Here is a 19,420-nt window from a genome sequence, read left to right on the forward strand (position 1 = left end):
CAAAAAAAAAAAAAAAAAAAAAAAAAAAAAAGACTCTAGGCTGGGCGTGGTGGCTCACGCCTGTAATTCAAGCACTTTGGAGGCCAAGGCGGGCGGATCACCTGAGGTCGCGAGTTCAAGATCAGCCTGACCAACATGGTGAAACCCTGTCTTAAAAAAAAAAAAAAAAAGACTCTGTTCTCCGCCCCCAAAAATTAATTAAAATAAAAAATCACTAGCCCTTTCATCTCAACCATATTTTTATTGTATTCATAACAAGTTCTGTCATGCTGCACTTGAAAGATAAAACTGAGGGCAATAGTGTGTCCATAACATCTGATGGTAAATCCTGACACTCAGGGGCTATTGAGTTTTGTGTCTGTAGAGTTTCTCTTAACTGGCAAGAGTCTACTTGTTAATTATCTTTCCCTATTATTTCAGGGACCAGGAGAATTTCCGAGAAGTGAGGATATAGGTGCCCTAAGCCAGAATTTCCCAAACTTTTAAAAATCGGTCATAAAAGCCAACTCAGTGCAAACTACAACATATACTCCACTTTATTAAAAAAACTCAGAGCAGACAAAACCCCCTGCTTGCACTGCAGACCAAACTGGCTGACCACCCAGGTGATCAGCTGGCAGAGTGTTTTCAGAGTGGCATCACAAGTGCTCTTTGAGAATGAATGGCTTTGCCAATGGCTCCTGCTCTCCATTGCTGCCCCCGAACTGGAACTTTTCCAACAAGAGACAGAACAAGTTCTGACAGAAGCACCAAGGGCTATGTTCAAATATGGGTATGATCACTGCTCTGGGCCCGTTTTCCCAAGGAGAGGGAGAAACTGTGTCTAAATCCACAGGGAGGTGGGAAGGGCAGATAAGCCGAGGTATGGGAAGAATCCTAGCTCTGGGGAAAAATGTCATGTGACACAGGACATGACCATACAACGCGTCCCTGACCCCAGTCTACACACTGGTCGGTCGGGTCACCGGGTGGCCACTCAGCCTGTCCCTTCTACTGCCTCATTCCTAAGCTGGCAAACAGTTCTTGTGGACCCAAACATCCCCCCATACAGAGTCCTCACTTCTTAGTTTGCAAATTCCTGCACTAGATGCTACGCTGGTTCCTTAGGGCAGTCTTCACCATTAACTCCTGTGTGTTCCTGGTCTTCTTGCTTGACCTCTCAGTTATTACCAGAGAGTGGCAGCTACTCATCTCAAAAGATTGCTAATAAGCCCACTCGGAGCAGAGTAAGGTCCAGGCACTACTTTAAGGGGTTCATTCAATTTTGAAACCACCTGAGGAGGTAGGTACCATCACCCCTGCCTTACATGAGGTGACTGAGGATAGAGAGGTTAAGCAACTAGCCCAAGGTCACACAGCCAGTAATAGCGAGCTGGGATTCCAATCCAGGGACTGTGGCTCCAGAGTCCAGGCTCTCTGAAGTTCGAATGAGATGACGGATCTTGAAGTGTTCTACAAACTGTCTAGTGGTCACATTTGACCTGCTGTTTTCTTGAAGACCTGCATACATCAACGGTGAGAGTTCAAGGCCAATTTTCCTACAGATCCAAATGTTCAACAAGTTTACACCATTTCCATTTTTTTTGCACCTGAAGACGTTATTGTGATTTTTAGGTCACACTATTTCTTTTTTTTTTTTTTGAGACGGAGTTTCACTCATGTTACCCAGGCTGGAGTGCAATGGCGCGATCTCGGCTCACTGCAACCTCCTCCTCCTGGGTTCAGGCAATTCTCCTGCCTCGGCCTCCTGAGTAGCTGGGATTACAGGCACGCACCACCATGCCCAGCTAATGTTTTGTATTTTTAGTAGAGACGGGGTTTCACCATGTTGACCAGGATGGTCTCGATCTCTTGACCTCGTGATCCACCCGCCTCGGCCTCCCAAAGTGCTGGGATTACAGGCTTGAGCTACCACGCCCGGCCAGGTCACACTATTTCAAATCCACAGGATTAAAATGCACCTTCCTCCTGAAAAGTGGAGACTACTCCCTGACTCTCTCTCAGTGGTTCCAAAGGGCTCCTGGCTAGAAAGGCCAGAAGTTTTCCTTCCTCAAAGGATTTCAGGAAGCTTTAGGGCCACTTCTGTATGTTTTAGTTTCTTGGTTTATAAAGTCCTTCTGTCCTCTTACCCGCACCATGATGTTGCTGAATCTGGAACCACAAGCCTCACCGAGTGAAATGTACAGTGAAACCTTGTGATGGCCTGGGAGGAACTATGGAGGTAGGATTCCCAGATTCTGGCTCTGCCTTAGTCATTAATGAGATGGGAAATTACTGGGTATGTTGACAGTGCTTAGGGTTTCTCACCCTTCAAAGACTATGCTGGGTTGGGATCACCTAGGTATGGCTCCTCTTGATACTAGTCTGAAGAGGGAGGGGAGAGCTTTAGAGCTCCCTGGTTATACTAATGTGTACAGTGGGGACGAGGAGCTGGGACAATGCAGGTTCTGACAGGAGAGGGAGAGCTGGTCACTTCACTTGCTCCTCTCCTGTTCAAATGTTTTGCTGCTTGTAGAAAATGAGCACTCCAGCCAGGCCCAGTGGTTCATGGCTGTAATCCCTGCACTTTGGGAGGCCAAGGTGGGAGGGATCACAAAGTCAGGAGTTCGAGACCAGCCTGGCTGACACGGTGAAACCCTGTCTCTACTAAGAATACAAAAATTAGCCAGGCATGGTGGTGCACGCCTATAGTCTCAGCTACTTGGGAGGCTGAGGCAAGAGAATCGCTTGAATCTGGGAGGTAAAGGTTGCGGTGAGTCAAGATCTCACCACTGCACTCCAGCCTGGGTGACAGAGCAAGATTCCATCTCACACACAAAAAGAAAAAAAATGAGCATTCCACAGCTCCCCTGCCCTGCCTAAATGCAGAGGGAGGTTTTCCTCTAAAGAGGTGGCTTCGAGTTGCAGGTCCCTGCACTCTTTATCAGGGAGTAGCAAGTCTACCAGCTGAAGAGTTTGGCCTAATCGGAGCACCTGAGGGAGACCCCACAAGTCTAGAAGTCTCTGGGGGTAGTGAGCACAGGGGGCTGGAGAGGCTCAGGGCAGACAGGCTGTGATGGGACTGGGGGTGACAGCGGGGAGGATCTCTATACTAAGGGGTGAGCAGTAGGGAAGAAGCTCTAAGACCTCCCGGGGACACTGCAAAGAGAGGTCACTTCTTGGGAACACAAAGTTGTCATCATTGAATGAAAAAACAGGGTTCAATTAATGCCCAGTCTACAATCCAAACTGGCCCTAATCAATAAAATTCAAGAGGATTTCTCTAAATTCCCTTCCTAAATCTGCTAAAGGGCTGGTATAATGTAAAGGAAACCCTATACTATCTAGGAGTGTTTTTGAAATCAAGACAAAAAACAATTACAAACCATCAACGCCAATTCCAAAGTCGATGATGTTTGATGTTTACTTGATTAATGCTTCATCCCCTAGACATAACTTGGTAATGCCTATAAAGACTGTCTGCACCATTCCTCAAAAGTGCCTGTGACAAGGCTAATTCTATGTCCACCCCAACAGCAGTATTAGGCAGGTAAGCGATCATCAATTTCATCAGCATGCACAGTGTGTATTGTGAACACCCTGGCCATGTAAAAATTAGTCACATCATCATTTCTTTAGTACAGGTTAGCAGCACAGTGACGTGAAGCAGATTAACTCTGCAAAGCAACTACAGGTGAGAGCCCAGCCACAACACCTGCCTCACTTCAGGAGGAGGAGGGGGTGCAGGTGGGACTACCTTTTGGTATCAGTGACAAAACCCCAATTGTGCTCCATACATGCACCTCCCAAAGGCCCTGACCTCCTGACGCTGTGGGAATGCCTTCCAAAGTTTCCTCAGTGTGATCACCAGCAATTACAAATCAGGAGACCCAAACTGCACAACTTGCTCTGGAATTCGTCCCCTAAGGGACATGGCCTCCGGTCAAGGGCAGGCCACACCAGGCTTCAGAAAAGGGCAGCTGTGTCAGCAGTTCCTGAGCAAGGCCTCATGGACGTGCCTCACTGAAGGCAGTGCTGCAATGAGATTTGGAAACCTGAAGCCAAAAGAGCTATACTCTGAAGTGCTTCTGATCCACCTGCCCCAGGTGGACAAACTTTTTCCCTATGCCACAAACCTTTCTGTCCAAAATTTTATTTTCAAATTTTGAGACTTAGACAATCTGGCTGAAAATGTAAGATAAAAATAACTTGACCAAAACACACTAAGGCTGCAATACCGATAAATTTCAAGTGATCAGAACGAAAGGAAACTTAAGAGCCTTTCCCTCCTGCCTGGACATCCTGGCTACCACAGGTCGTGGCACAGCGAGAGGAGCTCAAGCAACGCAGCTGACTGCTCTCAGACCCTCACCAAGTTTGTCTGTGGATGAGATAATGTCAGCGGGCACGGAGGAGTCCAGATCAGCATCCAAAATCCCCAGGGGGTCCAGCTGTGCTACATGGTGCCCTCGTATCTATGAGTGGGCCAACGATGAGAGGGAAGGACACACACAAAAGGACAGGAGAAAAAAAAGAGGGAAGGGGTAAAAAAAAAAAGTAAAATTACATTAAAATTAGCATTTACAGCTTAATTCTCACCCACGTTTGAAGAAACAGTTACTGGAGCATCATCAAAATTTACACAACTAATTCCGAGAGGATCAAGTTTTGCAATGTGGTGACCCCTGACCTGGAAGCAATAACACAAGTAAGTCATTAAGCAGATCCAGTGAGCTGTGCGGAGGGTTAAAAGAGTCAACGTTAGGCAAACCTTTCCCAAAGAGGAACACGTACCAATAAACCCATATGACAAAATTAGTTTTTAAAAGTCTTGGAATAACTTATTTCAAAAGCACTACTGTGCATAAATGTAATTTTATAAAAAAGAGATTAACTTAGGTTATGATAAACTTGGGAGTCTGAAAGGACATGTCTTGGGATCTTTACAGTTTCCATGGATAAACAGAAATGAGATATGCTAGGCAATTCTTACTCCAATGTGAAGCCTGCCTCAGCTCAGAACACAAACGTTTTGCTAATGTGCCAGGTACAGTAGCACATGCCTGTACTCCCAGCTACTTAGGAGGCTGAGGCAGGAGGATCTCTTGAGCCTAGGAGTTTGAGGCTAAACTGGGTAACACAGTGAGACCTCATCTCAATTTAGAATAAATATATACATTTTAAAGAAACATTTTCCTAAGGAGGAAAATGAAGGCTTAAGTGTTGGCTTTAGCTGGGGAGGTGTGCAGGTAAGACGTCAGATTACTAAGAAGGTCTGCCTTTATTATTATATACCGTGAGGAGTGAGGGCTCTGGTCCTGGTGCTCCTGAGTAGGTCAGCACACAGTAGTCAGAACAAAAAAATGCTGCTACCACACAGGCTTAAAACATCTGATCTGAACTATTTAAAAACCAAAAGGAGAAAGAAAATCCCTTCCAATTTAAGAGTCTTTCACAATTTCTTGCTAGCAATTTGAGAAGGGAGCAGCTGCTGGTAAGTCACTGCAAGATCAAGCTAAAGTTGTTACGGAGGCCAACTACGTGCAGGCAGGGATACAGAAACACCACTAGGCCTCCTCCTCATGCAAATGTCCACATGGATAGCACTTTAGAGTAAAAGATTATGGCATTTACAAAACGCCGTGCACCTCCTTTCTAAGGCAGAATACACTTGCCCCAGGGAGAGAGTTTTATTTGCCAGGCCATGGCATGAAGGGCCCCAGATCCAAGGCCTCCCCTGATGTTGCCCCATTACAACACCTGCACTGCTGCCCTGCTGGCAGAGGAAATGGCCCATGCCACCAGAAACCAAAGCACGAGAGAGAAAAGATAGCCCAGGGACATGAGTCCCCTTGTTGCCACCGAAGCAGTGACACAAGAACAGGCGGCAGGGTACTGGATGCCCATGGGAGCTTCCAGAAGGGAGGCACCGGGCTCACTTGTCTCTACCTGTCCTCCTTAGACTATCACAGATGAAATCTTAAGGTCTGAACTCTGGGGTCTCCCCATGTATCAGGTGGACATTCTAGAAAAACTTTGGTTATTGTGCTCTGGGAAAGGATAGGGAGGAAAAGCCCTGTCCTGCTTGACACTTGCCTAATGAGACTGGCCACCAACTGCAAGGCTTTTGGAGAGTTCTCCCGCCCCTCACTGCTCTCTGTAGGCTCAGCTATACCCTCAGCTGCCTCTCCCTGCCTCCGTGTCCCCAGACTCTATAGGTTTTCTCCTCTTACAGTACTCAGTTATTAGCAACTGAGAAGGGTGCATCAACCACCCACCCTTCCCAGCCACTGCTCACTGGCGGATGGGCACTTCTCCTTGATGCCCAGGTAATGACTTGGTTTCCCTGCCCACAAATATTTCTTGCCAACATAGGAAAAGAAGTAAGGAGCCCTTTATGGGGCAGGCATTAGTGGTGCCAGATTTGCTCAAATAGGGCTAGCCTGGTTCCTCTTCTCCCGTGTATTTGCTTTTTTAGCCTCCCAAAGCACCTTGCGTTTGAGGAGGTGTAAGTAAAATGACAACGTACGCTCAGAAAGGCCAGAGGGCCCAGGAGGCACAACCTAAGGAACACTGCACCCTTTCCTGTGTGGACAGTCAGCGCCCGGCTTACCTGATACGCCCTGATGAGAGACTGCACCGCCAGGTGGTCCTCCACGAGCTTGTCCACGTTGGGCTGTGCTTCCACCAGGGACTGTGCATGGGCCACAGCAGCCAGGGAGCCTCGGCTCAGGGGAAGGGGACTCTGGTAGGCAGTGCCCGGTGGGGCTCCGGCATTCGTGTTGCGAAAAAAAATGTCCCATGACTAAAGACAAAGAAGGTACAGGGTTACCTCACTGCTCCCCTAAGTCCAGGATGCATCTGTGGCCACAGAGAACTCTTTGTGAAGGCAAGGCAAGTCTACCATAGGCTGGCTGAGCCAGCTTCCTCCTGTTCTGGATAGTGCAGTCTCTGTTCCCAAATGGTAGGTTTCTCTCAGAGTTCAGGCCCCCTGCTTTCCACTCCTTTTGTCTTCGGAATGCACTTTCTGACCCCCACACCTATAACACAAATGCCCTGTGGCCGCCTTCCATCAACAAACACACCCCAAAGTTCCAAAGCCAAACAGCTCTCCTTAGCTCCCAATAGACTGGGCCTGGGGACAGACCCAGGAAGTAGGTCAGCGGAGACGTTTACTGTCTGAGCCTTCTCCCCAGGCTCCAGCACCTGGGAGGTGATGCTCTTGACCTTCTGTCTATAGGTCTGCAAATCCTACTGGTTCTTCTGTGGGATGCCAGATGCTCACACTGCATCAGACACCTCCCGCAAGACCCCAGAGGCTCAGCACAGCCTGTGAAGAGCCCAGGGTCACCTTGCTCACATCCTTTCACTTCCCTGGACACAAAGCAGAACTTGATCCTTTGTAAGAGGCAGCACTAACCCCATAGAGAAATAATCTCATTGTTACTTCAGAGGGCACTCAGGAGCTAACAGCTCAAGGTGTGGGGTCAGATATCAAAATTCAAATCTGATCTCTGTATTGGGGATTGAAATTCAAATTCAAGATGTAAGCTCTTAGTGAGTTACCTTTCTGTGTAGTTTTCTCATCTATGAGAACAGAAATATATACGTTCTTCATAGGTATGCTGTAAAGACTAAATAGCGTAAAGGCATTAGCACACAGTTTAGCAGGTAGCAAGTACTTCACAAAAGTCAGGTGTTAGTATCAGTTTGAAATTCCTTAGTGCTACTATAAATTAATTTACTTATATTCCTACTATTCTTGGTTACTTCATGTCTGAATTATTTGATTTACAGTTTGCAGAGATACTGTGAACTTTAAGTTTATTCATCTCATACAAAAATGCAAGATTTTTAAATATTTAAGAGATCAGACACACTTAAGATTTCACAAAAGTTCACTGTAAAAAGAAAAGCACAAACACCCAGTTTATTTATTTTTATTTGTTTATTTTTTTGAGATGAAGTCTCACTCTGTTGCCCAGACTGGGGTACAGTGGCATGATCTCGGCTCACTGCAACCTCCATCTACCAGGTTCAAGTGATTCTCCTGCCTCAGGCTCCTAAGTAGCTGGGATTACAGATGCATGCCACCATGTTTGGTTAATTTTTGTATTTTTAGTAGAGATTGGGTTTCACCAAGTTGGCCAGGCTGGTCTCAAACTCCTAACTGCAAGTGATCCACTCACCTTGGCCTTCCAAAGTGCTGGGATTAAAGGTGTGAGCCACTGTGCCGGCAAAACACCAGTTTAAAAAAACAAAACACTGTTTTTCTTTTCTGCAATACATTCTCCAGTTTCTAAAATTCTTCCATCAATAAACTCTGATTAGACTGTCTTGAAAAACTTGGAAAGGCAAAGGCAAAACTTTATGAGACTTTTGCATTCTCCTTCTAACAAGATGCCACCCAGATGTGCTACTTGTCTGGGATATGGGTGGATATCAAATGGGTCTGTCTGGGTCTGGAGACCAGAGGGTAGAGATGGCTACAGAAACCATAACGTTGGTCCTTAAGGTCTTCTGGTTTTTTCAGACAGGTTCTTTTATAATGCAGGCTAGGGCATGGATGTATGTCACTCAGATGGTCCCACTACCAAGAGCACTGCTATGTACTGCTGCTAGACACAAGCTAGAAAACACACTATGATAACGCACAGACCTGGACCATCTGCTAATGCAGGGGAGTCTGGTCTCTCAGTGAAAACTGTTTTGTGGAATACATTTTTTTCCCTTTCCTTTTTTTTCTTTTTTTAATAGAATATTTAAAACATTCTATAATACGCATTTTTTTTTTTTTTTAGTATTCAGAAAAAATAATTTAAAGAAAACCACCATGTGATTGCACAGTATTGTGAATATACTAAAAACCATTGTAGCTGGGTGCAGTGGCATATGCCTGTAGTCCCAGCCACTTGGGAAGCTGAGGCAGGAAGATCACTTAGGCCCAGGAATTCAAGGCCAGCCTGGGCAATACAGCAAGATCCCATCTGCTAAAAACAGAACTCAACTGAATAGCACACTTAAAAATGACTTACTTTTTTTTTTTAAGAAACAGGGTCTTGTTGCTCAGGCTGGTCTCAAACAACCCTCTTGCCTCAGTCTCCCAAAGTGCTGGGAATCCAGTTGTGAGTCACCAGGACTCAGCCAAACGATGACATTTATGTTAAGTGAATTATATTTTAAAATGTTTTTACAAGTCAAACTATTTGAGGTTTTACTGTTTTTGCCTTTCTGGTTAATTTCTGGTGTACTGACTGATGTAGAAGAGAGATTTGGGGTTCTCTTCGGGCACCTTCCATAAAACCTATTGTAGAAGCATCTTATACAAATGTAACCCAACAATCAGGAAGGTGAAAAAAGAAGACTGCAAACTTTCCTTTTCTTCCTTTTTTCTGTTTTGAGACAGGGTCTGGCTCTATTGCCCAGGCTGGAGTAGAGTGGCATGATCTCGGCTCACTGTAACCTCCACCTCGAGGGCTCAAGTGATTCTCCTGCTTCAGCCTCCTGAGTAGCTGGGACCACAGGCACATACCACCAGACATGCTAATTTTTATTAAATATTTTTGGTGGAGATGAGGTTTCACATGTTGCCCAGGCTGTTCTTGAACTCCTGAGCTCAAGTGATTTGCCCATCTCAGCCTCCCAAAGTGCCAGGATTATAAGCATAAGCCACTACGCCGGGCCTAAACTTTCCTCTTCAGCAGATGCTATCAAAATGTTTGCTAAAGACACCCACATTTTGGCATCTCCAAAGATTCTCTCAATCTTCCACTAAATTGGTTCTCATGAAAACTTAGTGTTTTCCTGTAACATGAGAAAGGCAGTATTTCCACCAGAGAAAAAAACTGACTTACTCTTACAAGAGAAAACAGAGGATGCCTCAGCATCAACTCCCTAGGTAAAGTAAAGGCTGCCCCCTACTCAGTCCATGACTGGTTCTTTCAAGGACACAGAGATCTAAATGGTGGCTGTGCACAAACACACTGGACACTCTCAGGTACTTCTGACTTCATAGAGCTTTTCCCTCAGGCCTGAGAGCTCCCTCCATTCTAGAAGCAGAGATGACTGGGGCCACAAGCACTGGCCATCCATCCTCATTCTGAAAGCAGAGATGACCAATGACGAATTCCTTGGCCTCTACTCAGGCCTCCAATAATGAGGACCTGACCTAAAAGGAGAAGCCCCTCTAATATGGCAGAAAAGTGGGCAGGAGTCCAACTGGCTGTATCCCACCCCCGCACAGCAAGAACTAACAGCAAGCTGCCACTGTCACATAAAACCTGATCAGGCCGGGTGCAGTGGCTCACACCTGTAATCCCAGCACTTTGAGAGGCTGAGGTGGGCAGATCACCTGAGGTCTGGAGTTCAAGACCAGCCTGGCCAACAAGGTGAAATCCCATCTCTACTAAAAATACAAAAATTAGCTGGGAGTGGTGGCACAGGCCAATAGTTCCAGCTACTTGGGAGGCTAGGGCATGAGAATCGCTTGAATCAGAGGCGGAGGTTGCTGTGAACTGAAATCAAGCCACTGTATTCCAGGCTGGGTGACAGAGTGAGACCCTATCTAAAAAAAAAAAAAAAAAAAACCCAAAACCAAAAACCTAATCAAAGATTTTTTTTACCCCAACTTGCTCCAGTGCTAGAATCTCTACCCTCATACTATGTGACCCACACCCCAAGTCTAGCTGTGGAGACTTACTTAGGTCCCTGGGGCCACAATAAAGTTCATGGATAGGGTATGATCCTTAAACCCAGTAAGCACTGGAGAGCAGCACAACCCAAACTTTATTAAACCCTTAAAACATATTGTCTTGGCCGGGCGCGGTGGCTCAAGCCTGTAATCCCAGCACTTTGGGAGGCCGAGGCGGGTGGATCACCAGGTCAAGAGATCGAGACCATCCTGGTCAACATGGTGAAACCCCGTCTCTACTAAAAATACAAAAAATTAGCTCGGCATGGTGGCACGTGCCTGTAATCCTGGCTACTCAGCAGGCTGAGGCAGGAGAATTGCCTGAACCCAGGAGGCGGAGGTTGCGGTGAGCCGAGATCGCACCATTTGCACTCCAGCCTGGGTAACATGAGTGAAACTCCGTCTCAAAAAAAAAAAAAAAAAAAAAAAAAATTGTCTTTCAGAAACACAGGGCAAAGTCACCCATGAGCAAGACCTTGGATTGAGTCTCTCCAGCTGTACAGACGGCCTCCTTTATCCTAGGAGACAACAGCCACTTTTCGATCCAGAGCTAAAAGTCACAGAAAATCACAAGTTTATTTCTTTTCAATAAAATTAGCTTTGAATAACAATTAAAACAGTAAAAAAAAATAGTAATAGCAGTGATAGGAATAGCTAACTTTTACTGAGGCTCTCTGTGGGCTTTTCTGACTTACTTGAAGCACCTGGGATGTCAATCATATTCCCACTGGAGAGATGTGGGCTCAGGCAGAATTTACACACAGCAGTCACCAGGCAGGGTATTAATAAGGTTAACTGAATAATAGCAGAGCAATGCTTATATAAAGAACTCTGGTCACTCTAGTAATAGTGCCTCTTACCCTTGCTTAACCTTGCCAAAGAGAGCTGGGAGCTTCTGGGCTCAACAATAAAATGAAAGGAATATCCACCCACTTGATCATGAGGTCAAGGTGAAGGTCAACTCGCTGGTCCTGAGAGCACAAAGGCTGCAGGACTCCTTCCAGCCTAGGCCCTGGAGAGAGGGCAATCATGATCATCGGGCCTCCTCTCTCTGACCTTCTTTTGTGCTTGGAATAAAACTCCAGGTGATTTTCAATTGGCTGAGGACAACTGCACAGACGGAAATTCAGCTCCTGCTGGAGGCAGTCAGAAAAAACTGGTTCATACCGGTACTGCTGAGCTGCTGGGAATCCCCAGGAAGGAAAATGCCCGGAATGCAACTCTGCATCCTTTCCCTTAAACATCTTATCCCATGCATCCCACTTCACTCTCCAGTCAGCTCAGCTCCCACACCACTGGGGGAGCACCCTGCCCCACCTTCAGACAAAGAGCCCACTCACTCTGTCTCCAGGACTGGGTGACCTGCACACCCAACAACAGCAAGCCCTCTTGGCACCAAGACCTGGAGGTATACTAAAAGGTTTCTGAATTTGAATGATAGAATGTTTTGTATTGTGTAGTGACTGCATACATTTGGCAAAACCTACTGTACTAAACACTTATTTAAACAAGTAAATTTTAATGTATGTAAGTTAAACCTCAAAAGAGTTTATTCAAAAAGGCTTTGAAAATGAAGGTCATTTTTTTGGTCTGCAGGCTTCACCTCCCAACAGATGTGGCAGCAGGAAGCAAGGCCTGCCCGAGTGCCACAGCTCCTAGCCACCCACTGACCCCACCCCTCCCTGTATGAGTCACTAATGGGGCCACTTCCTTCCTGGCGGGGCCCAGATGCCACAGTCCATCCCCCACTCTTTCTACCTCCCTGTTGTCCTGCAACCCTGCATCTCTCTAACTTCTTCCACTCCCCAAGGAGATGCCTCTTCTCCAGCTCTTTGAACTACCCACCCCTGCCTCGTCCTCTGAATCTGGATCTGCCTTCCATGAATCTTGGGTTTAGGTTCCAGGAAACCTGCAGAGGCCCCCCTGCCCACCTGCTCCCATGCCCCCACACCACGTTCCTTCCTTTCCTTGGGCCTGGCAGCTACCTTTCTTCCTTGTGGGATGTTTGTCCTTCCCCTTCACATGGTCGCTTACCTTTGTCACTATCTGGGAGAGGGTTTTCCCTGCTGATAATCCCAGCCCTTACTATACACTCATCTCAACCTGAGATCTCTCCCTTGCTGTCTGTCCCCATTCTGGGGGATAAATTAAGATAAGGTTGAGTCGTTGACCAGCCGGTGAAAGGGGAAGCCCCTCCCAAATGAAGAGAAAGCTTCTGGAGCCAGGGCATGTCCCATCTAATTCCTATGGAGCATGAAGAGACACCTGGATGGGACAGAAGGCCACTGACTGGAAGGTGGCACCTGGTGGCTGATGGCTCACTGAGAACCTGAGCTGAGTTGGGCAACCCCTGCTCTTTTTTTTTTGGAGACAGAGTCTTGTTCTGTCACCCAGGCTGGAGTGCAGTGGCTCACTGCAGGTTCCACCTCCCGGGTTCAATCAATTCTCCTGCCTCAGCCTCCTGAGTACCTGGGATTACAGGCAATCGCCACCATGCCTAATTTTTTTTTGTATTTTTAGTAGAGATGGGCTTTCACCATCTTGGCCAGGCTGTCTTGAAGTCCTGACCTTGTGATCCACCCACCTCAGCCTCCTAAAGGGTTGGGATTACAGGTGTGACCCACTGCGCCTGAACCCCAGCTCTCTTAGCCTGTTGGTTTAAGCTACCTAAGCTGTTTTCTCTTTCTTCCAGCCAAATTTATTCCTATTTATCCCTTGCTGTTGCCTGGATATCCTGAAACTGCAGTCTGATGTGGGCAGGGGCAGTGACTTCTACTTCTGGAAACGTTCCAAGTGACAAAGCAGAAGTGAAAAGGAGAAAACACAGTAACTGGCCAACGGAGAAAATCAGACTTAAGAATACCACAATCTAATAAATAGCAAGCTACCGTCAAAAACGCTGAAGACAAAAGTTTCCCATAATAGTTTTTCACTCATGAGAAACGGAGGCAAAGTCAGACTTTAACTTCTTTATGAAGTAAGTGTGGTATTTGGCCCTGACTTTAGAACTTGGCTCAGGGTGGTGACATGGACTTCTGAGTCACGAGGACGTACTGGGTGTGCCCCACCCCACCCCAAGCCACAGGCCATTACTAGTGTCATTCGCCTCTCCAATCTCTTAATTGGCTTCTCTTGCACAACTATAATAATGTAAGGAAAATGTCTGTCCCTTCACCTTGCCTCAAATGTACAGTCACACACAGTCAATTCTCTGACCACCAATGATAACGTCACTGCTAAGAGGAAAAAGGTTAAAACGTTAAGGTAGGTTGGCAAGGCTGTAAATGACATTCAAGGGGCAGGAAGCTGCCAGAAAAGGCGAGCCAGAAGGAATAAGGGGTCCTGGGCCAGGGGAGGGGTATGGGAAAGTACTGCTCCTGGAAGGCCAATTTCTGAGCCCTGCAAAGAGCTAAGGAATTCCGTTGAAGTTCTTACCACACATATTCCTATGTGTGGAATAAGCATATTCCTAAGAGTGTCAGATGTGTGCAGGATGTACCACGTGAAAAAATGAATACTATTTTTTTTTTAAGACAGATCTTGGCTCACTGCAACTACCACCACCCCCCACCCCCAGCCTGGTTTCAAGCAATTTTCCAGCCTCAGCCTCCCCAGTAGCTGGAATTACAGGCACCTGCCACTATGCCCGGCTAATTTTTTATTTTTAGTAGAGATGGTTAAGAAACCAGGCTGGGAAGGTGGGCTGGGACCAGGCTGCAGGTGAGTGAAAAAGAACATGGGAGATTAAGGAGGAAACCATGTTGGCCAGGCTGGTCTCAAACTCCTGACCTCAGGTGATCCATCTGCCTCAGCCTCCTAAAAAATGCTGGGATTACAGGTGTGAGCCACCGTGCCTGGCCAATGAATACCATTATTTCTAAAAATCCAATAATGCTCATTCAATTCAACAAATATCTATGCACTATATGTGGCATACTATAAGGTTTGTGAACAAGAAGATTGCTAAGATGAGCTTCTTACTCTCAATAAGAATGAGAAAAATAAGGAAACATACAAATTCACAGAATGATTCAAGTGCTGAGAAACCAAGAGTAAGAGGAGTGGGGTGGGAGAGGAAAGCAAGGCTGCTCCGAGGAGGGGGTCACGGTCTGAGCCCTGAATGTCATGGAAGGCCTGTGGAGCCTGAGGAGCAGAGAGAAGACATTTGGCCAAAGAGAACAGACAGTGGGAGCACCTGGCCAATACCTGTCCACCATGTGTGAGACCCATGGTACTGCCACATGCAGGGTGTACACATGGTTAAGAAACCAGGCTGGGCAGGTGGGCTGGGACCTGGCTGCAGGTGAGTGAAAAAGAACACAGGAGATTAAGGAGAAAACCATTAACCACCCCCAAGGGGAGCAAGCACCTGACCAGGGTAGTGGCTGACCTTTGCCACCAAATGGCATCAGAGGGAGGGGTGGTTTGCAGGCAGGGAGCTCGTGTGCTCCCCCACCCCACCCACCACCAACTTCCCATGAGTGGGTTTATGATCATCAACTTGTTGCTGAGATGACTTAAACATGATAGACTTCACGGGTAAATAATTTTTACATTCTGGATGAAATGAAACCAGACCTCCTACTTAATTTTAGGTAACTAAAAGCACTTAGCTGTAATAAATGAAGCTGTTTTCCAGGCCAAAAGTCATTGGTCCCCTGTTTCCCACAAACTCAGAATTCTATGCAACTACAATGAGTTTTCCTCACAGTGACCTCAAAGGAAGCTCTTCAAAGGCTGGAAACACCTCGGTGCTCTCTACATGTGGCAGGTGCTCACCTAATCTTTATGGAATTTAATTCAGATGGTATTCAGCCTCCTTTCTGGGGGAACAGCCTGACAAGTACAGGGTTCCACCCTGGGAAAGTCCAAGTCCAGGGCTGCCCCTCACTGCAGCAGAGGCGCTGACCTCAGCAGGTGCCACTCTCCCAACCCAGGAGCACTTGTCTGTTTCCACATGTCAGCAGCTACAGGCAGCAGACTCTGCCCTTCCTGAGTCAGCAGTTGCAGCTGGGAGTCTCGAGGGCCAAGCTCCCCGCAAGTCCCTGGTTGTGAGGTTTCCAATAGGCAGGGCTTCCTATTTCTGAGGGCAGCAAATATACCATCTGACATCCCTTCCTCCAGCAGTAGCTGACACCCATCGTCATGTAGGATAGTGCTCTACAGCCCCCCAGTGCCCACTCACAGACCAGAAGGACTGACTCTGGCCACGTCAGGGATCCCCCAGGTCCTAGATGTGCCTTCCATGGGCTGCATGAGGATTCGGGAAGTCGCTTCAGCTCTCTGGTCTGTTTTCTTGTTCATAAAGTCTCAAACACAGGCTACTTAAGATGATGACCCTGCATTTACAAAGCTTTTTAAAATTTAAAAAGTCCTTGCACATATACTTGCATTTGTTGAAGAAGTTGATGAGGAACATGAGGAGAGTGTTACAACTCAGCCCAAGCTCTGTGACAATGGGTGGCTCAGGACTGACCAGACCGCTTCCTCTCATCTATCTATAACCCCTACAGATGGCACTCCTACAGCTGCCCTCCCTACTCCACCTCAGCCACAGAACAAGCCCAGCCCAGCCCACCCACGTAGCCACCCTTGGTCACAACATTAGTGCCACCGTGTCTAAATAACCTGGGAAGCGGGTGAGGCAGGTTCTGGTCTCCTTGCTGCATGGGGCCACACCCAGGCTCAAAGGCCATCACTAGCTGATAGAGCCGATAGGCTGATGAGGCCCAGCACTATCCACACAACCTCACTTATTAAGTTCTGACACTAACAATGCTTTTTAATTGCTACAAATATGAACTACAGGGCACCACGTGACCAATGAACACCGGCGTATGGCTCTCCTTTCAGCTCATTCTAATCTAGCCAAGCTGATAAAAAGTCAGCTGCTCCCTGAGCATCCCGGGCACCATGTGACCAGCCAGCCTGGAGTTCAGCTGGCGCGCTCTGAGGGGCAGGCCTCCCATCCCGGCCTCAGTGTACAGACCAACAACTCATTTCTTCCCTGCACACAAGGCAGGGCAGGCCTGCACAACCTTTTCCACTCCTTCCAAAGCTGCCCATGAAATGGCCCAAAACTTGTGGAAAAGAGTCTTTCTGACAATATCCTAAGAACAAGATTTAAAACCCATATGTGTGACTGCCCTGAATGTCCAAACAGGGCACTCCTTTTTGGGGAGACCTGTGGATGGAATGCCCACCTCCAGAGCCTTTAGCAAATGATTCCTGCTGTCGGGCTAAGGACAAGTCTCCAAAGAAAATACGCAGATGGTAGAGCTGGACTCTGGACCCTCCAACCATGCAGGCCTTGCTGAGAGCTTGCCCAGGCCAGAGCACCACCTACTATCATTCTGCCTATGAAGCAAAAACAAAATAGGGCACTGAGATCCAGGCCTGCTGACCTGCCACTACAAACTGTGTAATACTGAAGCCAGTTTAAGAATGGGCTTCTAGGCCAGGCGCGGTGGCTCACGCCTGTAATTCCAACACTTTGGGAGGTCGAGAGCAGCCTGACCAACATGGAGAAACCCAGTCTCTACTAAAAAATACAACATTAGCTGGAAGTGGTGGCACATGCCTGTAACACAGCTACTCGGGAGGTGGAAGCAGGAGAATCGCTTGAACCCAAGAGGCGGAGGTTGTGGTGGGCTGAGATCATGCCATTGCACTCCAGTCTGGGCAACAAGACTAAAACTCCATCTCAAAAAAAAAAAAAAAAAAAAAAAATAGAATGAGCTTCTATTTAGGTATTCTTCAATTAAGAAAACCACATGAACACAAGCTCCACTATAGCAATGCTTAGTCATGATAGGTGACAGAATATTTCTTAACAATCTCTATTATCTTCTCTCTGTACAGGTATGTAAATAAAATATCAATAAACTTCCAAGATTAGCAAAGAACAGCTGCTTCAGCCCTGTCCTATGGAATCCACTGATATCAGAATGCTATTCACTGGGACTCTGCACCAGACTGAAGGTGGCTGCTCTATCAGCTCTTTATGGAAAGGGCTGTGGAGGCCTGTACAGTGGCCACACCTTCTCCTCTCCCCATAAGGATGTGCAAGAAGCTGTCTGTGACTTGCTCTGACCAAGGTAATGGGGTAGGGAGTAGCAGTGTGTGGTCTGGACCTATGCCTCAGAGGCCCCACAGCCTCTCCTTTCCCTGTCTGCAGATACTGAGACTTTTTGTGCAGGAATCACTCTGGCCTAGTGGACGATGGCAGGGCCCACTAAACAGCCAGCACAAACTGCCAGACACATCAGAGGCCTTCAGGACTTCTAGCCTGGTCTGAGCCTTAGCTCTAAGGGAGCTGGCAGTGGGAGGAATAGCGAAACCTAGCCAGCCCACAGAGTCATGAGGAACGTTACACTGGTGCCAAATTTTGAGGTGGTTTGTTATACAAATATTCACGGAAACCAGGCTTTTTACTGCATGAAAAGATGACATCCAAGATACTGTGATTACTCTTAACATGTGAAGTTAAAGATCACCAGTGGCTGGGGGAGGGTGGGAGGGGAGTGAGAGTTAAAAAATTACCTATTGGGTACAATGTTCACTATCTGGGTGATGGGTACACTAGAAGCCCAATTCTCACCATTACTTAACGTACCCATGTTACAAACCCACATGTGTACCTCCTGAATCTTCAAAAACAAAAAATCATCAAGGGGTAACTTCAAAGCTCATCGCTGAAACCCCATTTACATAGACAGTTTATGTATACAGTCAGCACTCCATATCTGTGTGTTCTGCAGCCATGGATTCAACCAAATGTGGATTGAAAATAGTTGGGAAAAAACTTGTCTGTACTGAACACGTACATTTTTTTTTCCTGTTATTATTCTCTAAAGCAGGGATCCCCAACCCCTGGGGCATGGACTAGTACTGGTCAGTGGCCTGTTGGGAACGGGTTGCACAGCAGCAGATGAGCAGTTAGCGAGAACTATTACCATCTGAGCTCTGCCTCCTGCCACATCAGCGAAGGCATTAGATTCTCATAGGAGTGCCAGCTGTATTGTGAACTGCGCACACGAGGGATCTAGGTTGCTGCTCCTTATGAGAATCTAACTAATGCCTGATGACGTGAGGTGGAACAGTTAGTTTCACTGCGAAACCATCCTCCTCTGATCCCTCAATCCATGGAAAAAGTGTCTTCAACGAAACTGGTCCCTGGTGCCAAAAAGTTGAGGACTGCTACCCTAAACAATAGAGTATAACAACTATTTGCATAGCATTTACCTTGCATTAGGTATTATAAGTAATCCAGAGATGATGTAGGGTATATGGGAGAATGTGCATAGTTTGTATTTCATTTTGTACAAGGGACATGAGTATCCTTGGATTTTAGTATCCTCAGTGTGCCCTGGAACCAATCCCCCCCCACCAGATGCTGAGGAATGACTACATGTATTTTTGATAAGTCATTCATAAATCAATTACATAAAAGATTAAAATACTCAAAATGTATTCTAACCACCCAACTGGCATTGCCTAAAATGCCTTGTGAATTATTCCCAGAAATAAATAACTTGAGCGGCACCAAAGTGTTCTGAAGATTTTTCAACACAGCTATTCCTACAGCAGACCTCCTTATGAGCACATCAGGCTTCCACGTAACCCCTGTGGGGAAGCCCCTTCACCGCACATGAAGCGGCTAGGAGGGTAGCTTGGAGCAGGGCTCCTGCCATGGGAGGAGCCCCAGGCCAGGACAGAACCATGTGTACCATAGTCCTATTTTTCAAAGTG

General features: G+C 46.8%; 1 protein-coding gene and 1 long non-coding RNA gene across 7 annotated transcripts in view; one reads left to right on the plus strand and one right to left on the minus strand.

The window, feature by feature from the left end:
• OGDH (oxoglutarate dehydrogenase) overlaps positions 1 to 19,420 on the minus strand; it is a 90,504-nt gene that overhangs the window by 49,614 nt on the left and 21,470 nt on the right. For 3 of the 6 annotated variants that reach the window (XM_032244334.1, XM_032244336.1, XM_032244333.1), the window contains exons 3-4: positions 6,593 to 6,784; positions 4,352 to 4,454 (exon numbers count right to left, since the gene is read on the minus strand). In XM_032244334.1, coding sequence (XP_032100225.1) covers positions 4,352 to 4,454; positions 6,593 to 6,784 — 295 coding nt within the window. Of the gene's footprint in view, positions 1 to 4,351; positions 4,455 to 4,578; positions 4,670 to 6,592; positions 6,785 to 19,420 lie in introns of those variants that run through there. The other 3 variants (XM_032244337.1, XM_032244335.1, XM_032244338.1) reach the window with 2 other exon arrangements.
• On the plus strand, positions 1,108 to 2,025 carry LOC116527370. The gene is made up of 2 exons (XR_004258519.1): positions 1,108 to 1,614; positions 1,926 to 2,025. It is a non-coding gene; the product is annotated as an uncharacterized LOC116527370 (long non-coding RNA).

This window comes from Sapajus apella, unplaced genomic scaffold (genome assembly GCF_009761245.1).
Source record: "Sapajus apella isolate SASKATOON/1434 unplaced genomic scaffold, GSC_monkey_1.0 scaffold54, whole genome shotgun sequence".
Taxonomy (NCBI): Eukaryota; Metazoa; Chordata; class Mammalia; order Primates; family Cebidae; genus Sapajus; species Sapajus apella.